The following is a 26,474-nucleotide window of genomic DNA, read 5'->3' as shown; positions in this document are numbered from 1 at the left end:
AGATCGTGTGGGAGATAATGCAGCCTCTGCTTCACAAGGGGTACCACCTGTACTGCGACAATTTTTATTCCAGTGTGCCCCTGTTTAGGCATTTGCATGCTGCAAGGACTGGGGCATGTGGTACCATGCGCAAAAACCGAATTGGTTTTCCACAGCAATTAGTGGGGAAGCGCATGGTAAAGGGGGACTCCTGTTCTTATGCATCCGAGGAATTGCTGGCGGTCAAGTTCAGGGATCGCAAAGACGTGTATGTGCTAAGCACGATTCATACCGCAGGAACAGTGGCAGTGAGGGAAAGAGGGGCAACATCTGACAAGTACAAACCAGTGAGCGTGTCCGAATATAACAAGTACATGGGGGGGGGGGAGTGGATTTAAGCGACCAGGTTTTACAGCCCTATTTAGTAAAGCGAAAAACAAAAACCTGGTACAAAAAAGTGGCCATTTATTTGTTACAGGTGGCCATCCACAACTCATTTGTGCTCTACAAAATAAACAGAGGCAGAGACGCATACCTGGATTTCCAGGAGAAAATTATTGAAGGCCTCATTTTTGATGTTCAGGACACCCGAGAATGCCCCCAGTCTGAGGATGTCACGCGACTGACTGAAAGACACTTCATCAGTTGGATTCCCCCAACACCAACCAGAAGCAACCCCCAGAAAAAGTGCCCTGTCTGCAGAAAAGACGGGCATCGCAAAGATTCCCGATATTTCTGTCCCTCATGTCCCTCGCAACCAGGCCTGTGCATTGAGCCATGTTTTAAAAAAAACACCACACTGTTCTGCATTATTAGATTTTAGTTAATTCGTTGAAAATATATTTGCCCTACATTACTTTTTTATTTTTCCCCTGATTTTACTCCAAGGGTGAGGGAGGGAATGGGTGGGGGGTGGATGTCATGTTTGCATATTTTCTAAAGTTCATCTGTGGAATAGCTCCATTTGCATAAACCTGCAATTTCTTATTTTAGAAAACCCCAAAAAATTAATTCCAATTATACCCCTAGATGAATATTTTGGGATCTCTGCTTCAAGAGCAGATATTTTGGAAGTGTTATAGAAACTCTGTTGAGTTTTGTAAAAGCAGCTTTGAAAAAAAGCGATTTGTGAAATAAGCTTCTTCTATCGTCCGCCCTCCTACATCTCTATGTGATAATAAGGCCCACATATTTGGTATCCCCATGCTCAGGAGAAGTGGAAGAATGTGGAAGGAGATGAATTTTGGCCGTGGTCTATACCGAGTGTGAAAAATGCTGGCATAAACCGACACATTTGCTAAAAAATTGCTAATTTTATTTTGTTCCATCTTATTCAAGAAACTTTCAGAAGAAAACTGGACTGTCTAAAAATATGATAAACCCCTTGAAGGAAACCTTGTGGGGTCTACTTGTGTGAATGAAGTCATTTATGGGGTTATTCTAATCTTTCAGCAGCATTAGGCCCCCCAGAAAACAGTATGCGGCTATAAAATCAAATGCAAAATTCCTGGACCAAAAAGCCTCCTTTTATGCCAAGCCCTGGCACATGCCCGCACAGTGAATAAGGCACACATATTTGGTATCCCCATGCACGGGAGAAGTGGAAGAATGTGAAAGGAGATTAATTTTGTCCGTGGTCCATACTGTGTGTGAAAAATGCTAGCATAAACTGACGCAATTGCTAAATTCTTGCACTTTTTTCCAATTTTGCCCACTTTAGAGAAAAGAATAAAAATGATATATACTGACAAATGCCACTAAAACAAAGCCCTATCTGTCCTTTAAAAAGAGTGTAAAATTCAAAGATGAACTTTATTCACCTGCAGAGTTATAGTCATCTAAAGAAGCGCATAGCAAAATTGTGAAATTTGCTCTGGTCATTTAGCTGTAAAACAGCCAAGTCCTTAACCGGTTAAGTTGCGCTCTAGCCTCTATCAACTTTCACAGTATCGGCACTGTCAGCTGAATCCCCATTTCCCCCCCCTAATTTAGTAATTTTCTGAAGAAGAACCGCCTTTTTGGCCCTAGAGTCCCTTTTTAGTCTGGAACCCATAGCCATTCAATGCCCTCTCATCACCGCCTTATGGGCCTCCCAGAGTGGAAATTAGTGGAACCGAGTCCTCATTAAGTGTGTAGAATTCACATATGTGATCAGCCAGGCCGTCCCTAAGGGTGGGGGATTTAATTTAGACGCCAATGGCATACTCTCGTTTAGGGTCTACCTATCTGCAAAGTTACTGAGACTGGCGCATGATCTGACCAGGAGATTGGGTCTATGACCGCCGTCTGAAGCAAACGGAGGGCGGGGACATTAACAAAGAAGTAATCTAGGCGCGTGTGAGTGTTATGTGTATGAGAAAAGAAAGTATAAGACCTATCACCCGGATGAACAACTCGCCACAGGTCATAGAGGTTATGTTCCCTAATCAGCTGCCTGAAGCGAGTAGAAAGTCCCACGAGGGTGGGAGATGGAGTAGCATGCGTAAGAGAAGCCCTGTCCATAATCGTAGAGAACGGGATATTGAAGTCCCCACCTACCAACCATGCTCCCCTAGTGAGATTTTGTAGCTTGGAGAAAATTCGACGTAGGAATGGGATCTGCGCAGTATTAGGGGAGTAGACCTTGCATAAGACAATGGGCTGGCCAGACAGTCCCCTCCAAGATAACATATCTACCCCCAGGATCTAAATGTGAGGTATGGACCTGTATGGGACACGTAGTGGAAATCAGAATGGCAACCCCCTCCCTCTTACGACCAGAAGAGGCTGAATACACAGCAGGATACGCCCTCCTAGCAAAACGAAAGGAACCAGAAGAATCTAAATTTGTCTCTTGTAGAAAGGCGACCTCCGCTCCAAGCGATTTCAGCTCTCTAAGAAGTAAGCGTCTCTTCACATTAGAGTTGAGGCCCTTTACATTAAACGTGACAAATTTAACCATGGTCATAGATGTAGGGGAGAAAAATAAGTGATGTGGAAAGTGAAAATGTATACAGCTCACAGTTACGTCGCGGCTGGTCTCTGTCAAGTCTCATGGCAAACCGTTCTCTATGATACCCGTCATCCATGGAGGTTCGCGGAAGAGACAGTCGTCTCAGCTGTTATCGCGGAAAGAGGTATAAAGGAAGGGGGAAACACCGGGTGAGAAACAAACCAGGGAGACCAAACAAATATCAGCATTAACAAAAAATAAATAAATACATGAAATCCGTGCACATCAGTTAACCCCTTCCCTCTTTAGCCACTTTTGACCTTCCTGACCGAGCCTCATTTTTCAAATCTGACATGTGTCACTTTATGTGGTGGTAATTCCGGAATGCTTTCACCTATCCAAGCGATTCTGAGATTTTCTCGTGACACATTGCACTTTAAGATACTGGCAAAATTTGCTCGATATGTTCAGTATTTAATTGTGAAAAATACCAAAATGTAGGGAAAAATTGCAAAAATTAGCATTTTTCTCAATTTAAATGTATCTGCTTGTAAGACAGGCAGTTATAACACACAAAATTGTTGCTATTTAACATCCCCCATATGTCTACTTTAGATTGGCATTGGTTTTTGAACATCCTTTTATTTTTCTATGACATCACAAGGCTTAGAACTTTAGCAGCAATTTCTCACATTTTCAAGAAAATTTCAAAAGGCCATTTTTACAGGGACCAGTTCAGTTGTGAAGTGGCTTTGAGGGCCTTATATATTAGAAAGTCCCCACAAATCACCCCATTTTGAAAACGTCATCCCTCAAAGTATTCAAAACAGCATTTAGAAAATGTCTTAACCCTTTACACATTTCACAGGAATTAAAGCAAAGTAGAGGTGAAATTTACAAATGTCATATTTTTTTGCAGAAATAAATTTTTTATACAATTTTTTTTATAACACAGAAGGTTTTACCAGAGAAATGCAACTCAATATTTGTTGCCCAATTTCTGCAGTTTTAGGAAATATCCCACATGTGGCCCTAGCGTGCTACTGGACTGAAGCACCGGCCTCAGATGCAAAGGAACACCTAGTGGATTTTGGGGCCTTATTTTTGTTAGAATAAATTTTAGGCACCATGTCAGGTTTGAAGGGCTCTTGCGTTGCCAAAACAGTCAAAATCCCCCAAAAATGACCCCATGTGGGAAACTACACACCTCAAGGAAATTATCTAGGGGTACAGTGAACATTTTGACCGCACAGGTTTTTTACAGAAATTATTGGAAGTAGGCCGTGAAAATTAAAATCGACATTTTTTCAAAGAAAATGTAAGTTTAGCGATTTTATTTCTCATTTCCACAAGGACTAAAGGAGAAAAAGCACCGTAAAATTTGTAAAGCAATTTCTCCCGAGTAAAACAATACCCCACATGTGGTAATAAACGGCTGTTTGGACACACGGCAGGGCTTCGAAGGGATAGAGTGCCATTTGGCTTTTGGAGATCACATTTAGCAGGAATGGTTTGCGGAGGCCATGTCACATTTATGAAGCCGCTGAGGAGACAAAACAGTGGAAACCCCCCACAAGTGACCCGATTTTGGAGACTACACCCATTGAGGAAATTATCTAGGGGTATAGTGAGCGATTTGACCCCACAGTTTTTTTGCAGAAATTATTGGAAGTAGGCCCTGAAAATAAAAATCTAAATTTTTTCAAAGAAAATGTAGGTTTAGCTTATTTTTTCTCATTTCCACAAGGACTGAAGGAGAAAAAGCACCACAAAATTTGTAAAGCAATTTCTCCCGAGTAAAACAATGCCACACATGTGGTAATAAACGGCTGTTTGGAGACACGGCGTGGCTTAGAAGGGAAAGAGCGCTATTTGGCTTTTGGAGATCACATTGAGAAGGAATGGTTTGCGGAGGCCATGTCACATTTGCAAAGCCCCTGAGGGGAAAAAACAATGAAAACGCCCAAAAAGTGACACCATTTAGGAAACTACACCTCTTGAGGAATTCATCTAGGGGTGTAGTGAGCATTTTGACCCCACAGATGTTTCATAGAATTTATTAGAATTGGGCAGTGAAAATAAAAACAATCCTTTTTCTTCAATAAGACGTAGATTTAGCTCAAATTTTTTCATTTTCGCAACAAATAAAGGAAAAAAAAGAACCCAACATTTGTAAAGCAATTTCTCCCGAGTACGGCAATACCACATATGTGGTCATAAACTGCTGTTTGGGCACACGGCAGGGCTCAGAAGGGAAGGACCGCCATTTGGAGTGCAGATGTTGCTGGATTGGTTTCTGGGCGCCTGTGGGCCCAAAACAGTGGAAACCCCCCAGAAGTGACCCAATTTTGGAAACTACACCCCTCAATGCATTTACCTAGGGGTGTAGTGAGCATGTTAACCCTGCAGGTGTTTTGTAGAAATTAGTGTGAACTCGATGTTGCAGAGTGAAAATGGGATTTTTTCCACAGATATGTGGACAATATGTGGTGCCCAGCTTGTGCCACCATAAGACAGCGCTCTAATTATTATGCAGTGTTTCCTGGTTTTAGAAACACCCTACATGTGGCCCTAATCTCTTGCCTGGACAGTCGACCAGGCTCAGGAGTGAAAGTGTACCATGTAAAATTGAGGCCTAATTTGGCGATTTACAAAGTATTGGTTCACAACTGCAGAGGCTCAGATGTGAAATAATAAAAATAAACCCCTGAGAAGTGACCCCATTTGGAAACTGCACCCCTCAAGGCATTTATTAAGAGGTGTAGTGAGCATTTTCACCCCACAGGTCTTTTCCATAAATGAATGCGCTGTGGATGGTGCAAATTAAAAATTTATATTTTTCCCTAGATATGCCATTCAGTGGCAAATATGTCGTGCCCAGCTTATGCCACTGGAGACACACACCTCAAAAATTGCTAAAAGTGTTCTCCCGGGTATGACGGTGCCATATATGTGGAAGGAAACTGCTGTTTGGGGACGCTGTAGGGTTCAGATGGGAGGAAACGCCATTTGGCTTTTGGAGCGTAGATTTTGCTTGGAAGTAGTATTGTTTGGAGTCTTACTAGTGTTTCCGTTTATAATGTAGGGCATATGTAAGCCGGGCGGAGTATATAAGGGGCATAGTCAGGTGGTATAATAATGGGGTAAAAAAAAACAATAAAATGATCCATAGATGTGTGTTACGCTGTGAAGCAATCCTTTCTGCACAGGCCGGTGTCGCACTGATATATGGCGTACTTTATTATCCCCCTTTTGGTCCACACTCCGCGCCTTTGTAGTTTGGAGAATTTTGCTGGGAAGTGTTGTCCTGGTATAATACGGGCACCGTCGCTTCCAGCGGATATGTTTGGGCTCTCCCCTTCCTGGTTCCCTAATTTTAGGTCCTTGATAAATCGCCTCTTCAAACAGAAGAAATGTTCCCCTCGGGCACAACTGCATATTTTTTTATTTCCTGACTTATTGGAGCCATAACTAATTTTATTTTTTCATAGACGTAGTGGTATGAGGGCTGGTTTGTTGCGGGACGAGCTGTAGTTATTATTGGTACCATTTTGAGGTACATGCAACTTTTTGATCACCTTTTATCCTATTTTTTGGCATGCCAGGTAAACAAAAAAACGCAATTCTGGCACAGCTTTTTTCATTTTTTTTATACAGCGTTCACCATGCGTTATAAATTACATGTTAACTTTATTCTGCGGGTCAGTACGATTCCGGCGATACCTAATTTATAGCACTTTTTTATGTTTTACAACTTTTTGCACAATAAAATTACTTTTTTAAAAAGAATGTATTTTTTCTGTCGCCAAGTTGTGAGAACCATAACATTTTAATTTTTTTGTCGACGGAGGTGCATGAGGGCTTGTTTTTTGCGGGACGAGCTATAGTTTTTATAGGTACCATTTTTGGATACGTGCGACTTTTTGATCACTTTTTATTCTAATATTTGTAGGGCAAAGTGACCAAAAAACAAACTCTGGTAACGTTTTTTACGTTTTTTTTTACGCTGTTCACCGCGTGCAATAAATAATATAATATTTTGATACCTCAGGTCGTTACGGTCGTGGCGATACCAAATACATATGGTTTAATATTATTTTTCAATAATAAAGGACTTGATAAGAGTAAAAGGGGGAATGTGTTTTATTTGATTACTTGAAACTTTTATTGTTTTCAAACTTTTATTTTTTGCACTTTTTTTTACACTTTTTTACACTTTTTTTATACTTTTCTTACACTTTTTCTCAAGTCCCACGGTCAGATTTTTTTTTTTCTAATACATTGCACTACCTATGTAGTGCAATGTATTCGATCTGTCAGTCATTCACTGACAGCAAGCCGATTAGGCTTCACCTCCCGGCGGGGCCTAAATCGGCTTCCGTAATGGCAGAGCAGGAGACCATTGTGTCTCCTGTTGCCATAACAGCAGTCGCCAGTCCTGATTGCCTGTCAGGGCTGGCGATCTGCTAGTAACCGCTACGATGCAGCAATCGCTTTCGATTGCTGCATCGAAGGGGTTAATGGCAGGGATCGGAGCTAGCTCCGGTTCCTGCCGTTACAGGTGGATGTCAGCTGTACAGTACAGCTGACTTCCACCGCTGATGACGCCGGATCAGCTCCTGACCCGGCGCCATCTTGCCGGCAGCTACGGAAGCCGATCAGGCTCCGCCGCCGTGCGGATCTTGACCGGCTTCGGTGCTAGGCAGACCGGGAGGCCAGTATTAGGCCTCCGGTTGCCATTGCAGCCACCGGAACCCCGGCAATTTCATCGCTGGGGTTCCGATGAGCTGCAAACACCTTAAGTGCAGCGATCGCATTTGAGCGCTGCACTTAAGGGGTTAATGGCGGGGATCGAAGCTAATTTCGGTTACAGCCGGATCTCAGCTTTAAGATACAGTTGAGATCCGGTGATGATGGCACCGGCTCCGCTTCTGAGTCGGTCCCAAACATTCGGCGTATGGGTACGGCAAGATGCGGGAAGTCCATGCTTTCCATGACGTACCCATACGGCAAATGTCGGGAAGGGGTTAAAGAACGGAATGTACTACCAGGGAGAATACTATACCCTGGGGTGGGTGTTATTAAAGCAATTAAAAGCTTGCAATACAATAGTATCTTTTGCAACTCTCTCCAAAAACAGAGGGAGAACTGCAAAAAAAAGTACCCAAATCCAAGAGGAGGTCGGGTCTCGGCAATCAAATAACCTGATACAAGGGTTTGTAGAATTACGCAAAGGCCAAAGAAAAAAAAAGGTGGATGGGCAAAGTTGTCTCAGGTCGATCCTACCCTGCCACAATTTACTTTAAAGGAATAAAGAAAAACTATTTATAACAAGAAATATAAGCTTAAAACATTTCAGCTGGTGAAGAGAACATCTGATACAAGTGACCAGACTCCTTCACTTAAATCACACAAGTACCTTGAAACAGTGTAGCGTCCATCAATTCGGATCAGTTCTCGAGGACTTGCGGCTTGGTGACTGTCTTGGGGAAAGTCTCCGTTTGTTTCTGGCGGATTGCCAGACTGGAGGTGGAGGAGAAGGCGGCATAGGAGTCTCCCAGTTCTGCATCTTGGGGTTAGGTATACCAAGGGTATCACAGAAGTGCGGCAAATCCCCCGGATATCGCAAGGTTGCAGAGACGCCATCTCTTCGAGCAGTAAGGGAGAACGGGAAACCCCATCTGTAGATAATATTATGGTCACGCAAGGTAGCGAGTAGAAGACGAAGCAGACGTCTTTTCTGTAATGTAATCCAGGAGAGATCCGGAAACAACTGGATCGGAGTGCCGCCATAAGCCAAGTTTTTACGCTGTCTGGCTTTGAGCATAATGTCCTCTTTAGTACGGAAATCTTGAACGCAACAGATATCTCTGGGTTGAGATGTGATTGATTTCAGTTTCAGCGCCCGATGTGCTCTGTTAAGCGGTATCTTATGAGACGGTGGTGCGCCCAAAATGTTGTTAAAGATAGTCTCTAACACGAGATGAAGATCTTCTGCACCCGAGGGCTCAGGTATACCCCTTATCCTTATATTGTGACGACGTCCCCGGTTATCCAGATCCTCCAAATGTAATTGCATGTCTCTAATGGACGCAAGCTGGGAGGACATAGTAGATTGTAGAACAGAAACATGGCGTCTAGTAGTATCATGGTCGTCCTGCAGAGACTCCACCCTTGTACCAATTTGATGCATATGCTGAGAAACCACCGCCAATTCTGAGCGAAAGGTTTCCTTCACCTCCTGTATCATACTCTTGAAGTCCTCTTTAGTGGGCAATTGTGAAAAGCATTCCCTCCACATTTGAGGCATATCTGAAGGTGGTGAAACAGGGTCATCTTGATCCAAGTCTGAGGCATACATAGGGATATGAGCATAAGGGGTTAAAGATGGTGTGCCCCCTAAATGATCCCCCACCACCTGCTGCTGGGCTGTGACCCTCTGAGGCTTGGGTGCAGCCAAGAATAGAGGGGCTGCTTGGTCTGGGGACTGTGACATTGGTGGAACAGTAAGCATGAGGGCAAGGTCCCCCTCTGATAGAGGTGCACCACGCTGCATTGCGGCTGCAGCCCCACCCAAATTAGGTCCGTCTCTCCCCTGACTGCCGAACGGAGCACTGGCCATTATAGGGGAGCCTGGAGGAGTCGTTGGAGCCGTCAGGCCCTGTGGTTTACCCTGTAGCTGGAGCCATGCCGTCCATTTGCAGGGACAGCTCCTCCGTCTGCCGACACGAGGAAGCCAAAGATGGCGGCAGTTGCGGGAGCGGAGTGGCCTGTCTTCGGAGGAAGTAGCCGTCCATCGTTGGTGGAGCAGGAGCGACCTGATGAGGCACTGCAGGGGTAAGTCCAGACCCTTGGGGTCTCTTTTCCCCATAGATGGGCACTCGTGTGTGCTGCTATCGGCTGGTGCTGTGTGGCAGGGCACGGAGCTCCAAGCTTATTCGACCGGCGCCATCGACTGCTGGCCACGCCCCCTGATGACTATTTGTATGAATTGGCGCCACCTGTGGTAACTGTTATGCTGCGCTTCCCCTAGTAGGGGAGAGTGGGATAATGTACTTAAATAGCTCAGGTGCCTCTACTCAAGCAGGCCTTATGATTTAATAAGGGCAGTTGAGAAAATATATATAACTAATCACATAAAGAAAGTCCACCACAGTCGTCTTTGTTGATATTTATATCTTAAGCTAGTAAAATGTACCCGGCGGCGCCCATATATAAAGTGTTGGTCTGTCTGTCTGTGTGTTCATTGGATTTGTTCCAAGGGTGCCCAGGAGGCCAATCCATGCCCTGTTTTTTTTTGTTTACGGGGAAATCGCTAGTAGCCCTATATACCCCGGCACTTACACACTGTTTATTTCATTTTTAACCTCTTAAATACTTAACGGCTAAACTGGTAGGAGATGGAATCCTAAGACTCTATGACAGATCCTGTTGATAAACAACATTGACTGTTTTATTGGCATGTGCATCCCACAAAATTAACTTTCCTTCCTAAGGCCTTATTCACACGACAGTAAAAAACGGCCGTGTGTCGGACGTTCTTTTAACGGCCGTCACACGGGCGTTTTCAGAACAATGATGTTCTATGGGTGTAGTCACACAGCTTTTTTTTTTTAATGGCCGTCAACAAATAGGACGTCCTATTTTTGGCCGTTTTCACGGGCTGACTGTCCCTATAGAAGTCAATGGTTCAGTTTTTAACAGCTGTAAACTTTGTAAAGCTCCTAAGGTACCAGTACAGTGGAAACACCCCAAAAGTGACTCCATTTTGGAAACTACACCCCTAGAGGAATTCAACTAGGGGTGTAGTGAGCATTTTGACCCCCCCAGGTGTTTCATAGATTTCATTAGAATTGGGCAGTAAACATGAAAAAAAAATTCCCACTAACACGTAGCATTAGGTAAAAATGTTTCATTTTCTCATCAAATAAAGGAGAAAAACCACTGTAACATTTGTAAATCAACTTCTCCAGAGTACGGAAATACCCCATATGTGGTAATAAAGTACTGTATGAATACATATCAGGGCTCAGAAGGGAAGGAGCGCCATTTGGCTTTTCTAGAGCAGATTTTGCTGGATTGGTTTTTCTGCGCCATGTCGCTTTTGCAAAGCCCCTTAGGTACCAGTACAGTGGAAACTACCCAAAAGTGACTACATTTGGCAAACTACACCCATTGAGGAATTCATCTAGGGGTGTAGTGAGCATTTTGACCCCACAGGTGTCTCATATATTTTATTAGAAATAGGCAGTGAAAATGAAACATTACATTATTTTCCAATAAGACGTAGCATTAGTTAAAAAAATTTCATTTTCTCAACAAATAAAGGAGAAAAAGCACCGTATCATTTGTAAAGCAACTTCTTCAGAGTAGGGAAATACCCCACACATGGTCATAAACTGCTATTTGGACACACAACAAGGCTCTAAAGGGAAGGAGCGCCATTTAGTATTTGGAGTGGAGATTTTATAAGATTCGTTTTTTGACACCATGTTGCATTGAGCTATAGTATCAGTACAGTGGTACCCCCCGAAAAATTACCCCATTTTGGAAACTAGATCCCTCAAAGAATTTATCTAGGGGTGTAGTGAGCATTTTGACCGTACAAGTGTTTTGCAAAAATGAGTAAACAATAGATGTTGCAGATTGAAAATTGATGTTTTCCACAGATATGCCATTTCAGTGCCCAACGTGTTGTGCCCAGCTTGCACCACCGTAGACACACATCCCATAAATTGTTAAGCGGGTTCTCCAGAATACTCCATATGTGGTCATAAATTGCGGTTTGGGCACACTGCCAGGCTCAGTTGGACCACCATTTGGCTCTTGAAGCGCAGATTTTGCTTGGTGTATTAGTGGTATTTCAGCTTATAATGTGGGGGCATATGTGAGCTGGGCGGAGTACATCAGGGTATATGTAAGCTGGGCGGAGTACATCAGGGTATATGTAAGCTGGGCGGAGTACATCAGGGTATATGTAAGCTGGGCGGAGTACATCAGGGTATATGTAACCTGGGCGGAGTACATCAGGGTATATGTAATATGGGCGGAGTACATCAGGGTATATGTAATATGGGCGGAGTACATCAGGGTATATGTAACCTGGGCGGAGTACATCATGGTATATGTAATATGTGCGGGTACTTCAGACTGCAAACTGCGGACTGCAACGGTATATGTAAGCTGGGCGGAGTACATCAGGGTATATGTAAGCTGTGTGGAGAACATCAGGGTATATGTAAGCTGGGCGGACTGCAACAGGGTGTATGTAAGCTGGGCGGACTGCAACAGGGTGTATGTAAGCTGGGCGGACTGCAACAGGGTGTATGTAAGCTGGGCGGATACATCAGGGTATATGTAAGCTGGGCGGAGTACATCAGGGTATATGTAAACTGGGCGGAGTACATCAGGGTATATGTAAGCTGGGCGGAGTACATCAGGGTATATGTAAGCTGGGCGGAGTACATCAGGGTATATGTAAGCTGGGCGAAGTAAATCAGGGTATATGTAAGCTGGGCGGAGTACATCAGGGTATATGTAAGCTGTGCGGAGTACATCAGGGTATATGTAAGCTGGGCGGAGTACATCAGGGTATATGTAAGCTAGGCGGAGTACATCAGGGTATATGTAAGCTGGGCGGAGTACATCAGGGTATATGTAAGCTGGGCGGAGTACATCAGGGTATATGTAAGCTGGGCGGAGTACATCAGGGTATATGTAAGCTGGGCGGAGTACATCAGGGTATATGTAAGCTGGGCGGAGTACATCAGGGTATATGTAAGCTGGGCGGAGTACATCAGGGTATATGTAAGCTGGGCGGAGTACATCAGGGTATATGTAAGCTGGGCGGAGTACATCAGGGTATATGTAAGCTGGGCGGAGTACATCAGGGTATATGTAATCTGTGCGGAGTACATCAGGGTGTATGTAAACTGGGCGGAGTGCAACAGGTCATAATAGGATGATGTAATAATGGGGAGAATGAATAATCTATGGATTGGTGTGGTAAACTTTGAACCAATCCTTTATACACAACGGCCGGGTTTATTGGGTATTATACAAAATATCTGTGCTCCAGTATTGCCTAATCTTTGACTTCTTCACTAGCCCTATAAGCCGCACAAGGCTCTAAAGTTTCCTCATCTCCGCTGCGTCTACAGGGTCCACCTGTGGGGTCCAGCAAATGACGATGTGGGGTATTTAGTGAAATTCTACTGGACCTAAAAAGGAGTTATTTTGCATCATTGCGTTTTGAGAGTCATAACGTGCTATTTTTCTGTTGATGGAGCTGTGTGAGGGCGCGTTTTTTGTGGAACGAGCTGTAATTTTTATTGGTTCCATTTTGGGTACATGCGATTTTTTTTTTTATCACTATTTATTCCATTTTTTGGGAGATGAGGAAACCAAAAAACAGCCATTCCAGCACGTTTCTTTTTTGTTTGTTTTTTACAGTGTTCACCGTGCAGTATAAACGACATGTTCACTTTATTCTGTGGGTCGATACGATTACAGCGACACCAAATTTATATAGTTTTTTTACGTTTCACTACGTTCCCACAGTAAAAATACTCTTTTCTAAAAAAAATCATGTTTTAGTGTCGCCATTTTCTGACAGCCATGACTTTTTTATTTCGTTTATATCGCTGCGGGAAAACTTGTTTTATGCGTGACGAACTGTAGTTTCTATTGGTACCATTTTGCGTTACTTGCAACTTTTTGATCACTTTTTATTAATTTTTTTTTGAGACAAGATGACCAAAAAATAAAATGGTGTCATTGTTTTTTATAAATAATTTTTACGGTGTTAACCGTGCGGTAAAAATAATGTGATATTTTTATTGATCAGGCCGTTCCGAACGCGGCAATACCTATCATGTGTAGTTTTTTTTCATATTTTCATTTTTTTTCTAATAAAGGAGTTGATCAGGGAAACAGGGCAAGTGTTGTTTTTATTATTTATTTATTATTTATTAACTTTTATTTATTTATTTTTCTTTAACATTTTTTTTAAACATTTTTTACTTTTTCTTTTACACTGACCTGGGGACATGAAGATCTGGTCTTCTGATCCCCGCTACGATGCACTGCACTACTTATGTAGTGTAGTGCATCGTAGCTGTCATTCTTCATTTGACAGTTAGCGTATTAGGTCCTGCCTCGGGCAGGACCTAATAGGCTTCCGTACCTTGGCAACCAGGAAGCCTAGTAACGGCTTCCTGGTTGCCATAGAAACAATCGCCACCCGCGATCCATGGCGGGGGTGCCCGGGGGATACAGAGGGAGCTCCCTCCCTCTGTAAACCACTTCAATGCTGCGGACGTCATTGACAGCCGCATTGAAGGGGTTAAATGGCTGCGATCAGCGGTAACAGCCATTGCAGCGGCATGTCAGCTGTGTATAACAGCTGACAGCCGCTGAAGATAAAGCGCGCACAGTTCCTGTGCTCGCTTTATCTGTAGGGCGTAACTGTACGCCCGAGTGCGGGAACTCACTTGGTTTTCGGGCGTACAGTTACGCCCGTCTGCGGGAAGGGATTAAAGTGACAGTACCTAGTAGTGCAACAATGTCACAAAATACATTCACAGCACATTATCTTACAAGTAATGTCTTGGGGGACATTACACTCCTCTCACCTTTGACCTTTTTTGGGAGGGGGGCTTCTTTCCTATACACAGGATAATGACCTCAATAATAATCTCTATATCGCGCCAACATATTCCACAGTGCTTTACAATTTGTAGGGAGCATGTACAGACCATATCAAACATTAAAAAAAACTGTGAATGTTGGGAAGTAAGTATTCTGTTTGTCTGGGGTAGCGCATTCCAGAGCACTGGTGCAGCATGAGATAAAATTTGGAGATGTGAGTGGGGGATTTGGATTGTAGAGGATTTTAATCTAAGGCTGTTGACAGAAGGTAGAGTGGTAGACAGAGATAGAGGAGATGAAAGGAGGTGCAGCACTGTGGAGAGCTTTGTGGGTGAGCGTAATAAGTTTAAATTGTATTCCAAAGTGAATGGGCAACCAGTGCAATGACTGGCACAGGCTCCAGACATTGGGTGTAGCAGCTGGTCAGAAAGATGAGCCTGGCTGCTGCTTTAAGAATAGATTGGGGAGGGAAGGGTTTAGTGAAGGGAAGACCAATTAGTAATGTATTACAGTAGTCAAGACAAGAGTGAATCACAGCGAGAATGAGCGTTTTGTCTGTTGCCTGAAGGTGACAGAAGCGTGAAAGTGATTGAATATAAGAAGTAAAAGAGAGATAGAAGTTAAACATAACCCCAAGACAACGGACCTGCTGCCTAGGAGTTATTGTAGTACCCCACGCTGAGATGGAGACATCAGATTTAGGTAGCTTAGTAGATGGTGGGAACACAAGGAGTTGAAGTTTTTTAAAGATTTATTTTCAGATAAAGAGAGAACGTGTTAGAGACAGCTGATGGACAATCACTGGTGTTTTGTATTCGAGCAGGGGTGATGTCATGGGAAGAGGCGTATAATTGGGTGTCTTTAGTGTATAGATGGTATTGGGAGCAAAAAACACTGATTGTTTGTCCAATAGAGAAAAAAAAAAAGTGGCCCTAGGACTGATCCCCGAGGAGCCCCAACCGCAAGAGAAGTCGTGCCAGTAAATAAAACAGTAAATGAGTGGTCAGAGATAGGAAGAAACCCAAGAGAGAACATTGTCCTTAAGGCCGATAGAGTGGCGTATATTGAGGAGGAGTTGTGAATCGATGTAGAGAGATCCAGAAGATTCAGTAGAGAGTAGTTGCTGTTAGATTTAACCGTCAGGAGAACATTTGAGACTTTACACTCTACAACAACTGCCCTTTCTAGAATGCTGAAACCAGATTGTAAGGGGTTAAGAAGTGAGTTAGCAGAGCGATAGCAAATTATGGGAGAGTAGACCAGGGGTTTAGAGATTAAGGGTAGATTGGAGACCGGTCGGTATTTAGCTGCCCAGAATGAGTCTAGAGATTATTTTTTTCAGTAAATTATTATTTTTTTCTACATCCGTGATGTCTATTACATTACTACACTATAAATATCTTATAGGTAGGGGTTCTACCTCTGGCACTCTCTCCTATCAGGAGAACAGGGGTGACTCCTATTTAGCAGAACAAGCTGGCTGCTGGGATGCCACAATAAGGAAAAGAAGAAGGGAAGATTGGTTCTGTGAATGGTTCTTAGCTGCTTTACTAGATGCACACCATGGACACCATTGCACTGTGTTAAATCTCTTTAAGGCTCAGTTGACATGGAGCTTTTTCATGCGGAAACCGCCCAAAAAACGGCCGAAAATGCCTCCCATTGATCTCAATGGGAGGCGGAGGCGTTTTTTTCCCGCAAGCGGAAAAAATGACTTGCGGGAAAAGGAAGCAACATGCCCTATCTTCGGGCGTTTACGCCTCTGACCTCCCATTGACATCAATGGGAGGCAGAGACAGTGTATTTTCCGCTGCGTTTTTTGCCCGCGGCGCTCAATGGCCGCGAGTGAAAATCGGCGTGCAGGCAGAGCAAAATCTGCCTCAAAATTCCAAACGGAATTTTGAGGCAGATTTTCTGGCTGCAAAAATCTCCTTGTGAACCCAGCCAAAAGGCGGCAGTTCATTATAAAAAGCGGAGTATGGCAAACACGGCATGCTCTCTAGAAGCCAGATATGATGTTACTTAGTAACATGCTGTTTACTTGTTGTTCTAGGGGATGAAAATTTTCTTCCTTATAGTGGCGTCTTTGTACATCCTCTATCTCCTGTTTCTTGTTATACGGGCATGCTCTGAATTGCGAAATATGCCATATGTTGGTAAGTATATCTATACAGAAATATAGCGCCAACGCGCAATATAGATAGTGCTTTGTTGTAGCTCTTTATGTGGGATGTTAAACTGTATAACTATTTTAACTAAAAGATTATCTGTCCTTGATGAGATTGATCATACCTGAAGTGCAACCTGGGTGCATTCCATGATGTTTTGTCCATACTGTGTAGGTGGTGGCATGAATGTTCTGTCATGGCTGCTGTGTAAAAAAATAAGCCCTCACACCACACAATTTAACAAATAAAAATAAAAGTTATGACTCTTGTAAGGCAGGGAGTAAAAAACTAAAACGTAAAAAATAAAAATGCCTGGGTCTTTAAAGGGTTAATGCCAGAGGAGGTTTGGAACTCTGCAGTTACTGAGTCAGCCTCACCACTCGGCGACTCCACTCTGCAACTTTACGTGGTGGGCCACTTTGTGGCTGAGTTGCTGTGGCACCTAGACGCTTTCACTTTACAATAATATCACTCAGGTCATCTATGTGGTGTTATTAAATTATGGGAATTATATATTGTATAATGCTTTTTTTTTATTTTTTTATTATATAAATTACAATCCTATTGGTTTTGGTAATGCGTCTTGATATTCTGTCATGTAACATGTTACATTCTATTTCAGATCTACGGTTAAAGTTTCTTACAGCATTGACGTTTCTTGTGCTTGTCATCAGGTATGTTGGTGATGGGATATTCGGCTATAGATTAAAACATGTCATAAAAGTAATCAAGTGGGTTTTTTTTATCGTGGATAACTGCATTTAAAGTTACCTTTCGGTGAAAAGCTAAATATCCAGCTTTTGTCCAAAGTGGGGGGCACCCACTGAACCCCCAAGTTATATTTATCCGATCCCCGCCATTCCGCAGACCCATCAGGGTCTTGAAGGCCGGCTAGTTCAGATCCTGGGAGCTGTTGTCATAACTCATATGGGAACCTGTACAGGAAATAACTCTGCAGTGGTTTGTGAGAACCACTGCCTGGGATATGAGCATGCAGTCTGTCCAGCTTGCACAAAAGCACCCCTAGATATCCTGCTCGGTACAAACCTGGTAAGTATAACTTCCTAGGTTCGGTGAGTGCATCCACTTCGAATTTTCCTGCTATTGTCCAGAGGTTCATTTTAATGAACATTTCTTTCACTTGGATAAGGGAATTGAAATCCTGCAAGGAATTATCTAAATATGTCTGCCTTAAAACCCATGCAATAAACTACTATATTCAAACCACCAAATATCTGGACAAAAACACCTTGGATATGCCCAACTTTATATATACAATGATGTCCAAAAGCAAAATCTGGATAATAAAGAAAGGACTGGGTGAGATTAGCAGAAAATAGTCTCTTTATTTTTTTTGTTTTATTTTTTCCCAGATACCATGGTATTTTTGTCCGTTTGCTGTTTTTTTGTACCTCCGACCCATTCACTTTAATTCTATTGGGCTGCAATACCAAACACAGCCCATGGCAAGAGTGGTGATGTTTTTGAAAAATAAAAACGTATATTATACAACTTTTTTGAACATTTATCTCTATTTGTCTTCTACGTGGATAGAGTATAAGGCTTTTTAGATAATTGAGATATTAATAAACACACTTTGCTATATATAGACTAAGTAAATCAGCTTCCATGTTCCGTTAAGGAATTGAAGAGCTTTCTTTTTTTTTAGGGATACCCAGGAAGGCAATTTTATGATTCTCTTTCAAGTTCACAGAATGAACACTGAATAAACAGTACTGTTCGGTGTTGGGATAGTGTGGTTGTAGGCTGTCACTGATTACTTTTCTGTCTTTCAGCATTGTCATCCTATATTTAAGATTTGGGTCGCAAGTATTAGAAGATAACTTTGTCGCTCAGCTGGCTACGCATTATCAAAATTATATCCTTTAATATGTGTTTAACACCGCTTTTACCACGTTGAAATGTGGGACTCCAGATTCTATACATGTAAAGCTGATGTACATGTAAAACATGCAGGCGTTAATGCAACGGTGGTTTGGATTCTTTGTTTAAAGAGGCTCTGTCACCAGATTTTGCAACCCCTATCTGCTATTGCAGCAGATCGGCGCTGCAATGTAGATTACAGTAACGTTTTTATTTTTAAAAAACGAGCATTTTTGGCCAAGTTATGACCATTTTTGTAGTTATGCAAATGAGGCTTGCAAAAGTCCAAGTGGGTGTGTTTAAAAGTAAAAGTCCAAGTGGGCGTGTATTATGTGCATACATCGGGGCGTGTTTACTACTTTTACTAGCTGGGCGCTCTGATGAGAAGTATCATCCACTTCTCTTCAGAACGCCCAGCTTCTGAGTCGATCTTACCTGCAAACGCTGATGCTGCTGCAGAATCAACTGTAGCCTCTGGTGCCGATGTGGCCGACACGATGCAGGACCTGTGAGTGACGTCACAGATCTGCACTGTCAGAAGCTGGGCGTTCTGAAGAGAAGCGGATGATACTTCTCATCCGAAAGCCCAGCTAGTAAAAGTAGTAAACACGCCCCGATGTACGCACATAATACACGCCCAGTTGGACTTTTACTTTTAAACACACCCACTTGGACTTTTGCAAGCCTCATTTGCATAACTACAAAAATGGTCATAACTTGGCCAAAAATGCTCGTTTTTTAAAAATAAAAACGTTACTGTAATCTACATTGCAGCGCCGATCTGCTGCAATAGCAGATGGGGGTTGCAAAATCTGGTGACAGAGCCTCTTTAAATGGGATTTTTATTCTAAAAAAAAATCTAGGTGCAACAGTAAATTACTGCAATGACTAAAAAGCAAATAAAACAATGTGTGAGCACTGCTGGTAAGATCTTCTTCCATATTTTTTATTTTCCTTAATCTGTAACACCAGCTGAGTTTTTATCATTTTATGGCCTGTTGAACTTCTATCTTTACACTTTAGCATTTGTGTATTCTCCATCAAAAAATGCTCTTTATGGTAAGTTCTAGGTCCGCATTGAATGGCCGACTGCTGCAAGTATTCTTCTTGACTTTAGAAATCAGTAGAAGTTTAAAATCGGTATGTGCTTAAAGGGAACCTGTCACCAGCATTTCACCTATTGAACTTTACTTATCCCTCACTGGCCGCTGCTATCAAAAGTTCATTGCCGTTATCCCCTCTCCTAAACTCCTCCTCCGACTGTAAATAACCGTCTGCAAACATTTTGCGCCTTTTATCGTAATAATCCGGTGTCCCTTTGTGCGCACACACCAGAATAGGACATCAATGCACAAGCTCAGGATTTTGTATGGCGAGGAGCTGTCATTCAAAAGTAAGGAGGCGGGGTAAACTCAGAAAGACTTGAGGAATGAAGATATGACTCTTTTCAAATGAAGATCTGACTCTTTTCTGCTCATTAGCATACTGTGTGGAAAACGAAAAAACTGAATACTAAAGCTACAGAGCCGACTAAGAAGACAATTATAGGTTATATAGAAATGATTTTTCACCCACTACCGCCAGGTATTACTGGTTTAATAAGTGAAATGCTGGTGACAGGTTCCCATTAAAAACAAATTTTACTTTAGTCCTTTAGTAAATATGGATGTCCAATGGAGGGGGTTCCCTGCTTGGAATCCACCTCTTATGAGCTAGAGCGAAGAACTGCAAAGACTGGGTCTTGTCCTGACGGACCCGGTTCATCAATGTTACTTGGACCACCATTTATCTGAAATGCTAGCATGTAATACTACATTTTCCCTGTTTCTGCCACTGGTGAGAACGGCTGATTTTGCTGGAGTTTTTAATATGAGACAAACCCTTTTTAACCTAAGTGATCAGGTAGACGCAGACATATGTGAGCAATGGATGCCCCCTACAAAAGTTCTCTTTTGACAGGCTCTCTGTAATTACCATAATTGTATGACAAAGCAGGGTACTGTTCATATAAATGGATTGTGTTGAAAATGTAAGTTACATCTTTACGTCTCTCGCTCTTTGCAGAGTCTCAGTTGAAAGATAACCCTGCTTTCTCAATGCTTAATGATTCTGATGATGACGTCATATATGGGTAACTACAGATCCTTATTATACTACTACAACCTAATGCTATGTATGCATAATGTTAGATTATGGGACCATTTGTTTATAGGATTTTTTTTCTTGACAATATTCTGAACTCTCTAAATGGTGATCAAAATGGATCGGGCACTGCATTTATATACAGTGAATGATAGCAATACACATCTGTGTCAGAGAAAATACACATAGTCAGAATCAATTCATGTAAGTGCATCTACAATAATGCAGAGTGAAAGTACAAATCGTGGATCATAATGATCAAATTCTCCCTGAATATTTGTTAAAAATAATTTAAAAAAATAGTATACAAACAGAGAATCGATAAAGAAGGCCTGAATCATGGTTTAGAACACCATGCTGCTCGGAGAGTAGCTTACGTTCCACAAAAATCCTACTACTCCTGTACTAGACTGGCCTCATCTAGGGTTAGAAAAAAAAAAGACATGCAGTTTTGGGTTACAGGGCATTTGGCAACAGGAAAGGGCAACTATCTGTGTGAATCAACAGCCCAAAACTCTGTTGTGCTGAGAGTATGCTGCAATCTGCATAGGTAAAATGGAAAATATTTTAAACTTTTCATGTTTGATTTTATTCTATGTATATCCATACAAATGATTCTAAGCCCTTTAAATTTTGCTGTATATACTATACCATACTACGTTACTGCAACTGATCTCTATCTTCAACATAGCGATTGTGAACATTTTTCTGACATATACATTATTGCTCACAGGAGTGACTATGAAGAGATGCCTCTACAAAATGGACAACCCATTAGAGCCAAATATAAAGCCGAGTCTGATAGTGACTGAGATTACCCCATTGGGATGATTGCCTTCAAGAACAGGAGGAAAATTCCTTGGAATGGACTATTATACTTTCACTACACCTCTGTTACCATGGAGTGCTGCTCTTTCCGCGAGGACTTTTAGGTTTTTGTTTTTTTTCTTTAATTGTGCAAAACTTAAACTCTACCAATATCCTACGCATCCCCATTCTGAAATGGCCGACTCTCTGTCCTCTACTTGAAGCCACACGCCTACATCTTACTTTAACAACTTGTGAAGCTGTGCATCATTGAACTTGGTTTTGTTTTTTGGCGGGGGGTTTCTCCCCTGCTTAATCCATTCCTCAAGCGTTCAGAACTCTTGTCATTCTTATTTGCCACTTAGAAAATGTGGATATTATTTATCACATATTATTTTCTGAATGATGGTTACCTATGTTGGTGTGAAGCTTATCTTTATGTTTTGTTTTTTTTTCTAAGGATTTATGAAGGAAATCCCGTTAACATGTAAATTTATAATGCGCTACTTTAAAAGGGACACTTACTTTAAATAATTCTCCGTCTTTACAAACAATGGGAGTCCTTGGTACACAGATTGCTTCTGTAATGGAAGTGATTCAGATAACCTAATTGAGAATAGCAATTTCAGGCCTGAGTCACACGAACGTGTTAAACGTCCGTGGGACGGCCATTGAAACAGCGGCTGTCCCACGGACCTATGTAATTTAATGTGGCCATTCATACAGCCGTTGTTTTAACGGACCATGTGAAGGGTCCGTGCGAAAATAGGACATGGCCTATCTTTTCACACATCACGCATCCCTCCATAGACTCTCAACTATGGTGGATGCGTGACATTGCGTCCCGCAGCGCTGAGTACGGATGCACCTCGGACATAAAAAACTGCAGTTTTTCACGTCTGAGATGCGCAGCGCTCGTATGAATCAGGCCTAAAGAGAAGCTTTCACCTCCCCATACATGTGCAGCTGAGTGCATCATGCTATAGGTAAGGCTTCACAAACCCTGTCTCGCCTAAAATTATTTTTCTAACTCCCTCTGTTATTTACATATCGGTGCTGTTATATTTGGCGCCCGATATGTAAATAAGCCCCTGAACTGTCAATGGGACGTTTATAACTAACTAAAAGGCAAGGGGGCGTGACGTCTTTGCTCTGACACTGTCCAATCAGCTGCGGATCAGTGTCAGGGCGGCTTGCACTGTGTTCCCTCCCGCGAGAACAGACACAGATTTGGTGGTTGCGCTGCAGATAGCGTGCGCCCTCACGCATACACGTACGGTCGTTCGCTCGCACTTTGACGTCACCACTCCCGCCACCACGGAACGAGGAGACGCAGAGACTAGGAGAAGCAGAGACCAGGAGAAGAAGCAGAGACGAGGAGATCTTACATCCGTCGATGTGCGCGCGATTGGCCGTGCGTGTATGCGTGAGGGCGCGCGCACGCTATCTGCAACACAACTACCAAGTGTTTCTCGCGGGAGGAAACACAACACAAGTTGCCCTGACAATGTCCGCAGCTGACTGGACAGTGTCAGAGCGAAGACATCACGCCCCCTTGCCTGTTAGTTAGAAGCGCCCCATTGACAGTTCAGGGGCTTATTTACATATTGGACGCCAAATATAACGGCACTGATATGTAAATAACGGAGGGAGTTAGATTTTTTTTTTTTACGTGAGACGGGGTTTGTGAAGCCCTGCATATAACAAGCTGCACATGTTTGGGGAGGTGAACGATTCTCTTTAATCATAAACCTAATATTTTCTGAACAGTTACTCTAGAGGTGGAGCAACAATAAATTTGCAGTTACTACTATAACCATCAGGAATTTTACAGCTTGGGATTTCTCCATGCAAATCACTTAGCTGAAATCTAAACTAAACTATGTTCATTTTCCTGATCTTTGCCAGTAGGAAGTTCTAAATTTAATGGTGGTTTTAGATGCCATTGTGCAGCGATGATGATTGTCTTACTATCAGTCTGCAAAAAAAAAAATATATTCTGAATACGTTTACATTTTTGTTATGGTTCTTTTTAATTTTAATATTGTAAATAAAACAGATCATTGTATATTTCATATAATAATAATGAGAAAGCCACAAAGTCATTTCCGGATTATACAAACGTTTCCTTGCACAAAGCTGCTTTAGAATTTTATTTTGAGAATACGGTATGTACATTGGTTGCAATCCTCTGGTCTGTACGATACAAATTAGTTACAAATACTTTTTGTAATTCTATAAAGGTGTTGGTGTTCTTTTTAATTGTTATTAAAATTTTTGATTCCTAACCATATTTCTTATTGTATACCACTGTATAGCAGGGGGTTTTCCCAGGATTTTTTTTCATTAGCAAAAAAACTCACCAGGTAGATTATTGTGTCTTTAATATCAATTCTAGATTTGGAATATGTGCAATTAGCTCTCTGACTATAATGATGGGAACGTCAGAAGTGATAACAACCATAGTTTGCGTATAGAGCCAGTAGAGCACAAGCTGAGAAAAAAAACTCAGTTCTCACAAGAAATTGCCCTGTCTTAAAAACCTCACATGACACGTCCCACAAAGAATGCGTAATATAGCAGATGAAATCGGAAGATCTTTCCAGCTGTAATCCCCTCTTCTGTGCCAGCTTTAACAGGAAAGTGGGGGGGGGGGGGGTAGGTAAAGGACAACAAAGAGGTAAAAAAAAACTTTTTTATAAGTTGTTACGAGGTGCGACACAAAACAATCGGAGGAATAACTGCTTGGTGATAAATCCGTGTATTCTTATTTGAAGGGCGCTGAAGATAATGGTGATGTGTACATTTTACATGTGTTATAGTATGGTTTACCGTAGTATAGTTAGTGCTTGAATCTCTGCTGGATGGCAACTATATCCCGAATGCCTATCATTCACTTACACAGAGTTAAGATGATTTTGGTTGAATGAAACCATACTAGTCATTTTAGGCAGCTCCAGAACCCCAAAAAACCCCAATCACAAGTGGTGAACTAGATCTGCAATAATGCGTAAATAACCTGCTTTATTCCTAGGCGTACCACTTGGTGTTTGGGGAGCTACTAAGTACCAGGGCAAAATTGCATATTCACTACTTTCTTGAAATTTTGAGATTAAACGCAATGCATCAAATGACACAGGGAATGTATCATCAGAAAATCACATATTATGGATTCAGGTGTTTGATTATAAGGGCCTGTTCACATCAGCATTTCCCTTCCCTGAAACCTTTGCTTCCGTTCCGCTCGCCATTGATCTCAATGGTGACAGAAACGTTGCTAAAGCTTTCCGTTTGTCACCTTTGTGACAGGGTTCCGTTGTTTTAGCAGAAACAATAGCGCAGTCGACTGCGCTATTGATTCTGTCAAAACAACGGAACCCTGTCACAATGGTGACAAATGGAAATGCTGATGTGAACAGGCCCTTGTTTTCAAAACCAAATTTTTTTTTTATATATTTGTGCCAGAGAAATAAAACCATAAATTACATGGTAGTTTATATGAATCCCTGAATTGTGCAGATAGTTTTTTTTTTCCTGTATAAAACAAGGCCTCATAGAGCCATGTCAATGAAAAAAAGTTATGACTGCTGAGTTGCAGAAAGGCAAAAAAAAATGTAGCTGGTCTTTAGGCCCAAATAGGCCTGGTCATTAAAGGGTTAAATGCTACCCAGTTTTTAGTGGGTCTGTGTTTGTCCTGCTGGACATCACTGTAGCACATTATAAATCAGAAAAGAACAAACATGCATTTGTGCAGTGTAGGGCTCTGTTTACATCACATTTGCACAAATGTCAGACTAGTGTCGTCTTGGCCCACTGGAGGATCCTCCGGTGGGCCCTGGCACTGACATCAGAATGGCTGCGTCCCCTGGTGGCTAGAATTAAAAACTACATCTCACTTGTAGGTAGGAGATCCTTCGCTTTACAAGTGCACTGGGCTCACAGCCTATCAGCACAGAGTGTTTATCTATGGCATGCCGCAGAGGAGGACAAGTCACTTTCCTGCCTGCAGAAATCAAGCCATACTGATGATGGTCACTGCCAGCAGGCGGCAGCCAACAGCTGCTGCTCTATTCTTTCTACTACGGTTTCTCTGCCTCAGTCAGGGGACATGCTCCCCATTGCACGGGGGGCCCAGCTGGAGGGTTAGGTATTGAGTGCAGGTAAATATAGCAATAAGAGTGAAGTATTGTGTTTATTTAATGTGTATGTCCACTGTATGATTGAATTATTCAGGGTGTGAGCTAATGTATCACTGAAGCGTGTGTATGTGGTAAGTGTCCATTGTATTAGTGGCGTATACGATGTGTCCAGTGTATGAGTGGGAAATGTGACCATCAGTAAGTTGCTTTTGCGATATGTCCAGTGTGTGTGGCATCTGTGCGGTATGTATCCAGTGTGTGAGTGGCGTTTGCGGTATGTATCCAGTGTGTGAGTTGTATTTGCGGCATGTGTTTTGAGTGGCATCTGTGCGGCATGTGTCCAGGGTTTTGTGTGGCTTGAGGTGTGGCATGTGTCCGGGGTTTTGAGTGGTGACTGTGCGGCATGTGTCCAGTGTGTGAGTGGAGTTTGCGGTATGTATCCAGTGTGTGAGTTGTATTTGCGGCATGTGTTTTGAGTGGCATCTGTGCGGCCTGTGTCCAGGGTTTTGAGTGGTGGCTGTGCGGCCTGTGTCCAGGGTTTTGAGTGGTGGCTGTGCGGCCTGTGTCCAGGGTTTTGAGTGGTGGCTGTGCGGCCTGTGTCCAGGGTTTTGAGTGGTGGCTGTGCGGCCTGTGTCCAGGGTTTTGAGTGGTGGCTGTGCGGCCTGTGTCCAGGGTTTTGAGTGGTGGCTGTGCGGCCTGTGTCCAGGGTTTTGAGTGGTGGCTGTGCGGCCTGTGTCCAGGGTTTTGAGTGGTGGCTGTGCGGCCTGTGTCCAG

The 26,474-nt window shown here is 42.6% G+C and overlaps 1 protein-coding gene across 4 annotated transcripts in view; it reads left to right on the top strand.

Moving 5' to 3' along the window:
* TMEM181 (transmembrane protein 181) overlaps positions 1-23,849 on the top strand; it is a 152,699-nt gene extending 128,850 nt beyond the window's left edge. For all 4 annotated transcript variants that reach the window (XM_075862705.1, XM_075862709.1, XM_075862708.1 and 1 more), the window contains 6 exons: positions 16,614-16,716; positions 17,351-17,402; positions 18,525-18,607; positions 19,582-19,671; positions 20,677-20,743; positions 21,488-23,849. In XM_075862705.1, coding sequence (XP_075718820.1) covers positions 16,614-16,716; positions 17,351-17,402; positions 18,525-18,607; positions 19,582-19,671; positions 20,677-20,743; positions 21,488-21,566 — 474 coding nt within the window. In that variant the 3' untranslated portion in view covers positions 21,567-23,849. The remainder of the gene's footprint in view (positions 1-16,613; positions 16,717-17,350; positions 17,403-18,524; positions 18,608-19,581; positions 19,672-20,676; positions 20,744-21,487) is intronic.
* The last annotated feature ends 2,625 nt before the right edge of the window (positions 23,850-26,474 follow it).

Source organism: Rhinoderma darwinii, chromosome 4, assembly GCF_050947455.1.
Source record: "Rhinoderma darwinii isolate aRhiDar2 chromosome 4, aRhiDar2.hap1, whole genome shotgun sequence".
Taxonomy (NCBI): domain Eukaryota; kingdom Metazoa; phylum Chordata; class Amphibia; order Anura; family Rhinodermatidae; genus Rhinoderma; species Rhinoderma darwinii.
Note: the sequence above shows the minus strand (reverse complement) of the source record. Positions and strands in the feature narration are given on the sequence as shown.